The following is a 6,035-nucleotide window of genomic DNA, read 5'->3' as shown; positions in this document are numbered from 1 at the left end:
AAAACTGATCTTTCAATAATAACCCAAGTTCATAGTCCCATTAATGAAGAGTCCCCCCAGATTTTTCAATTCATCATATAGCAGCACAACTCTACCTAATTATCATAGAAGCATTAAAAATACAAAAATATCATTCTTTTATGACTACTATTTTAGGATTATGATCTTAGTCAATGTTTTATCTATCCACTTAAAGAGCTATGAATCCTTTATTTCTAAGTCAAATGTATAGGTTAGGTTGTGTTTATAAATATTAAACCTTATCTGGTAAGGATCTAGTACACAGAATTAATAAAGAACTCCTATGACTGCACAATAAAAATATAACCCAATTTATAAATTTATAAAGGATTAAATAAATATTTGTGCAAAGAAGATAGGAAAATGACCATCAAACACATGAAAAGATGCTTACATCATTAATCATCAGGAAAATGCAAATCAAAACTACAATAAGACACTAGGATGGCTACAATAATGATTTTTAACAACTCAAAATAACAAGTATTAGTGAATATCTGGAGCCCTTATACATTGCTGGTTGGGATATAAGATGATGTAGGTGCTTATAGAAAACACCTGCATCATCAGGTGTTTGGAAGTCCCTCATAAATTTGAACAGAGAATTACCATATAATCCACTTCTACCAAGTATATACACACAATAGAATTAAAAACATATATTCACATAAAAACTTGCACATGGGCTCGGTGTCTGTGGCTCAAGTGGCTAAGGCACCAGCCACACATACCTAAGGGGTGGGTTTGAATCCAGCCCGGGCCTGCCAAATGACAATGATGGCTGCAACCAAAAAACGGCCAGGTGTTGTGGCGGGTGCCTATGGTCCCAGCTACTTGGGAGGCAGAGGCAGGAGTCTCACTTGAGCCCAGGAGTTGGAGGTTGCTGTGAGCTGTGATGCCATGGCACTCTACCCAGGGGATAGCTTGAGGCTCTGTCTCAAAAAGAAAAAAAACTTGCACATGAATATTTACAGCAACATTATTTATAATGGTTTTTAAGTGGCACCAACCCAAATGTCCATTAGCTAATGAATGCATAAACAAAATGTAGTATATCTAAATAATGTATATTAGGAGATAAAAAAAGAAATAAAATTCTGGTAAATGCTACAACAAGGATGGACCTTGAAAATATTATGGTAAGTGAAAGAAGTCACAAAGGACAATATATTGCTTGATTCCATTTATATGAAATATTAAGAATAGGCAAATCTATAGAGACAGAAAGTATACTACTTGTTGCCTAAAAGTGAGAATAAGGAAATTAGAAGGGTATTGGCTAAAGGGTATGGAGTTGCTTTTGAAAGTAATATAAGTGTTCTAAAATTTATTATGGTGATGAATACACAACTCAGTGAATATGCTAAAAGCCACTGAGTTATATAATTTAAATGGGTTGATTATGTGGTATATAAACTATATCATAATAAAGCTGTTAAAAAGTAAATCTTACAAATTATCAATATGAATTATCAAAATAGGAGACTGTGAACCACAAATATTGTTTTATATAGGGAGAACAAAAAGCAACATCTGATCATCACTTTTAATTATCAAAATTTCTTTCTTAACAGAATGTATTAAAATCTATATATAGAAGAATGCATTATGTCAATTACCTCAATATTTTTATGTCCTAATTTGGGGTTAATAAGGTTTTCTAAATATCCAACTTTTTCCATCCATGTATTCAGATTTCTATATTCTTTTTTCATTTTCTCCAGTCTAAAGAAAGAAAATTTATGGTATAATTATATATACAGTATGATCCATTTATAAAAAGTTCTAAAAGAGACAAACCAATAATATAAAGTCTAGAGATACAATCGAATAAAAATAAATGATTACAACAAAAATCAAGGTAGTGGTTACCTAGGGACAGTTAGGGAGAGGTATGTAATCTCACAAGAGTACATGAAACACATTTCTGATACTAGTGGTATTTTATTTATTAACCTGAATCACAAATATGTAGGCAAGGACCTTATGATTTAAGCTATATGTACATAGAAATGTTTTAGAAATTATTTTATTACTCTTAGTATTTAAACTGTATGTCTAGTCAGTTTGGACTACTATAACAAAATACTATAGACTGGGTAACTTAAAAGAACAGACTCTATAGTTCTAGAGGCTAGGAAGTCCAAGATCAAAATGCCAGCAGATCTAGTGTCTGGGGAGAGAGGTCTTCCTGGTTTGCAGATGGCCTTCTTCTCATATTCTCCCATGGTAGAGACAGACAAATCTTGTGTCTCTTCCTCTTTTTTTATAAATGCCTTATGGGCATTAATCCCATCATGAGGGTCCTACCCTCATTACCTAATCTAACTCAAATAGTCTTCCACAGGCCCCACCTCCAAATGCCATCACGTTGGGGATTAGGATCTTAACATATAAATTTAGGAGGATCACAAATATTCAGACCATAACACTATATGTAAACATTTTGTTAATTATTCAATACATATGTGATATTTTCTACAATAAAACAAGTGAGGGAAAATTTATCTTCTAACCAAAGAAACTTCAAATGGCCTGAATAATCTAAAAACTTCATGAAGAAGAATTAAATAAAAACAGGATGTTTTCCAATTCATTTCATAAGAACATTATGGCCTTAAAAATAAAAAGAAGAAAAGGAAAGTCCAAAAATTATGGTCTACTCTTATTCATACTTTCATAGTCACCTCTTGTTGCTGTTGTAGTGAGCTCCAAATGTGGCAAGTATCTGCTTAAAACACCATGTGATGCTAATCGTCTTCTCATGGGCAGTCTTTCCAATAAATGGCATGTCACAGTAAAAAGTGATCTTTTACAGTTCTCACATATTTTTTATGTTGTTTAGTACTGTAAACCCCGAATAACACCATGGAAACAATACAAAGTGCTGCTAGCAAAGCTGGAAGTACTCCCAAGAAGCAGAGAAAAGTCATTACATTACAATAAAAAGTTGAATTGTTTTGATATGCACCATGGATTGAGGTCTGCAGCTGCAGCTGCCCACCATTCAAAGGTAAATGAATCAAGTATAAGGACTGTTGTGAAAAAAAAGAGGAAGAAAAGGAAATTTATGAAGCTGTCATTGCAGCTGTATCAGTAGGTGTAAAAATCTTGCACATTTTGCAAAATACAAAACATGAATTAATTGAATGTTATTGGCAAGGTTTCCAGTCAAGAGTAGGTTATTAGTAAAGTGTTGTGGGAGTCAAAAATTATCCATGAGTACTCAGTAAAATCCTACTATGTTTTGCCGAAAATAAGACACTGTCTTATATTTATTTTTTCTCAAGAAGACACACTAGGGCTTATTTTCAGGGGTGTCTTATTTCTTTTTAATTTTTTGGGGGATATCTGGTTTTTATTAAGTATAATACAACAATCTACATTTATTCAAATACAGTTAAGTCATCTTCTTTTGGAACCTGACAGGGGGAGCCCACCTTGTTGGTGGGGCCAGCACTAGTGATGCATGAACTCCTTTCCCCTAGCTGTTCGCATGTATGAAACAAGATGCCTGCAACTGTGGGTACCACATGTGCACCCACGCAAGTGCCAACAGCTCAAAGAAAGGATCTGTGGCAGATAAAAGGTATTCTAGTCTTCCTTACTGCTTTGTGCTGAAATGCATGGCATGGCTATGCAGATACACGACATAGCCACATCCATCACTAGGTCTTATTATGCATATTAACAAATGCATAGAAATCCCGCTAGGGCTTACTTTTTGGGTAGGTCTTATCTTCTGGGAAACATGGTAGCAAACAGAATATAGCGACAAACAAAAATAATTGTACATCATGATCAAGTAGGCTTTATCCCAAGGATGCAAGGCTGTTTTAACATATGCGAATCTATAAATGTAATCACTTCACAAATAGAAGCAAAAACAAAGACCATCTGATCCTCTCAATAGATACAGAAAAAGCATTTGACAAAATTCAGCATTCTTTCCTAATAAAAACTTTTAATAGGCATAGATTAGACTTTTCTTAAACTGTTAGAAGCCATTTACAACAAACTCACAGGCAATATCATACTGAATGGAGTAAAACTGAAAGCATTCCCACTTAGAACCAGAACCAGGAAAGGATGTCCACTATCACAACTACTATTCAACACAGTGCTGAAAGTTCTAGCCAATGCAATCAGGGAAGAGAAGAATATTAAGAGCATTTAAATGGGGACAGAGGAGGTCAAACTTTTGTTCTTTGCTGATGATATGATCTTATATTTAGAAAATCCCAGAGATTCAACCACAAATTTTTTGGAAGTGATCAAGAAATACAGTAATGTTGGCTAGGGGCAGTGGCTCACACTCGTAATCCTAGCATTTTGGGAAGCTGAGATGTGTGAAGCACCTGAGCTCAGGAGTTCCAGACCAGCCTGAGCAAGAGCGAGACCTCTTCTCTAAAAATAGCTGAGCATTCTGGTGGACACTTGTAGTCCTAGCTACTCAGAGGCTGAGACAAGAGCATCGCTTGAGCCCAAGAGTTTGAGATGTGAGCTATGATGCCATGGCACTCAACCCCAGGGTGACTGAATGAGAATCTGTCTCAAAAAATACATACATACTATAATGTTGTGGGGTATAAAACCAATGTCCACAAATCAAAGTAGCCTTTGTATTCACCAGTTAACAATGAAGTGGAGAAGGAAATCAAGGATATAATATCCTTTATGGTAGCCTCAAAGAAAATGAAATATCTGAGAATGTATCTTACAAAGGAAGTGAAGGATCTCTACAGAGAGAGCTTTGAAATCCTGAGAAAAGAAATTGCAGAGGATGTTAACAAATGGAAGGACATACCATGCTCTTGCTGGGCATTGTTAAAATGTCTATGCTACTCAAAGCGATCTACAGATTTAATGTAATTCCCATTAAAATACCAACAGCATACTTTGAAGAACTCAAAAAAAGAGTTCTTCATTTTGTTTGAAACCAAGGAAAAACCTGTGTAGCCAAGGCAACCCTTAGTAATAAAAACTAAGGATTTTTAATTAAAACCAGGAGGCATCACTCTACTACAAATCAATAGTGATCAAAATAACATGGTACTGGCACAAAAGCAGACATACATATATCTATGGAACAGAATTGAAAACCCCAAGAGATAAAACCAGCCTATTATTGTCATCTTCTCTTTGATAAACTATAGTATACACTGGGGAAAAGAATCCCTATTTGGTAAATGGTGCTAGGAGAACTGGGTAACCACATGTAAAAGACTGAAACTGGACCCACACCTCTAACCACTTACAAAAATTAACTCATAACTCAGTCCCATTCATTTATTTTTGTTGATGTTGCCATTGCTGATGCTGTCTTCTTCATAAAATCTTTCCCCAGGCCTATATCATCTAGAGTTTTTCCCATGCTTTCCTCAAGAACTTTTATCATTTCATGTCTTAGATTTAAACCTTACAAGGGTACATGTGAAATTTACTAGGTGTAGAATATAAATGTCTTAACACAATAATTAAGAAAATGCCGTGAAGGCTGTGTTAACCAGTTTGATGAAAATATTTCAAATTGTATATAAAGCATTGTACCCCATGATTGCATTATTATACACAGCTATGATTTAATAAAAAAAAATTTTTAAAAGAGCTTCTGCACATAATAATCAAAGCAAACAGACAACCTTCAGAAAGGGAGAAGATATTTGCAATGCTATGAATCTGACAAAGGATCAATAGCTAAAATCTACAGAGAAATCAAATGAATCAATAAAAAAAAAGAGCCAACAATCCCATACAGCATTGGGAAGAGACGTGAACAGATCCTTCTCTGAAGAAGACAGATGGCTCAGCGCCTGTGGCTCCAGCGGCTAAGGCACCAGCCACATACATCTAAGGTGGCAGGTTTGAATCCAGCCCGGGCCCGCCAAACAACAATAATGGCTGCACCTAAAAAATAGCCGGGTGTTGTGGCAGGCGTCTGTGGTCCCAGCTACTTGGGAGGCTGAGACAGGAGACTTGCTTGAGCCCAGGAGTTGGAGGTTGCTGTGAGCAGT

The 6,035-nt window shown here is 35.6% G+C and overlaps 1 protein-coding gene across 1 annotated transcript in view; it reads right to left on the bottom strand.

Annotated features, from left to right (window-relative positions):
• The window catches only part of C2CD6 (C2 calcium dependent domain containing 6), a 222,050-nt gene that overhangs the window by 127,503 nt on the left and 88,512 nt on the right, over window positions 1-6,035 (bottom strand). Inside the window, 1 exon segment of the mRNA XM_023510397.1 lies at window positions 1,641-1,746. Coding sequence (XP_023366165.1) covers window positions 1,641-1,746 — 106 coding nt within the window.

The sequence above is a fragment of the Otolemur garnettii genome, unplaced genomic scaffold, assembly GCF_000181295.1.
Source record: "Otolemur garnettii isolate 467f Iridium unplaced genomic scaffold, OtoGar3 scaffold00013, whole genome shotgun sequence".
Lineage (NCBI taxonomy): Eukaryota > Metazoa > Chordata > Mammalia > Primates > Galagidae > Otolemur > Otolemur garnettii.
Note: the sequence above shows the minus strand (reverse complement) of the source record. Positions and strands in the feature narration are given on the sequence as shown.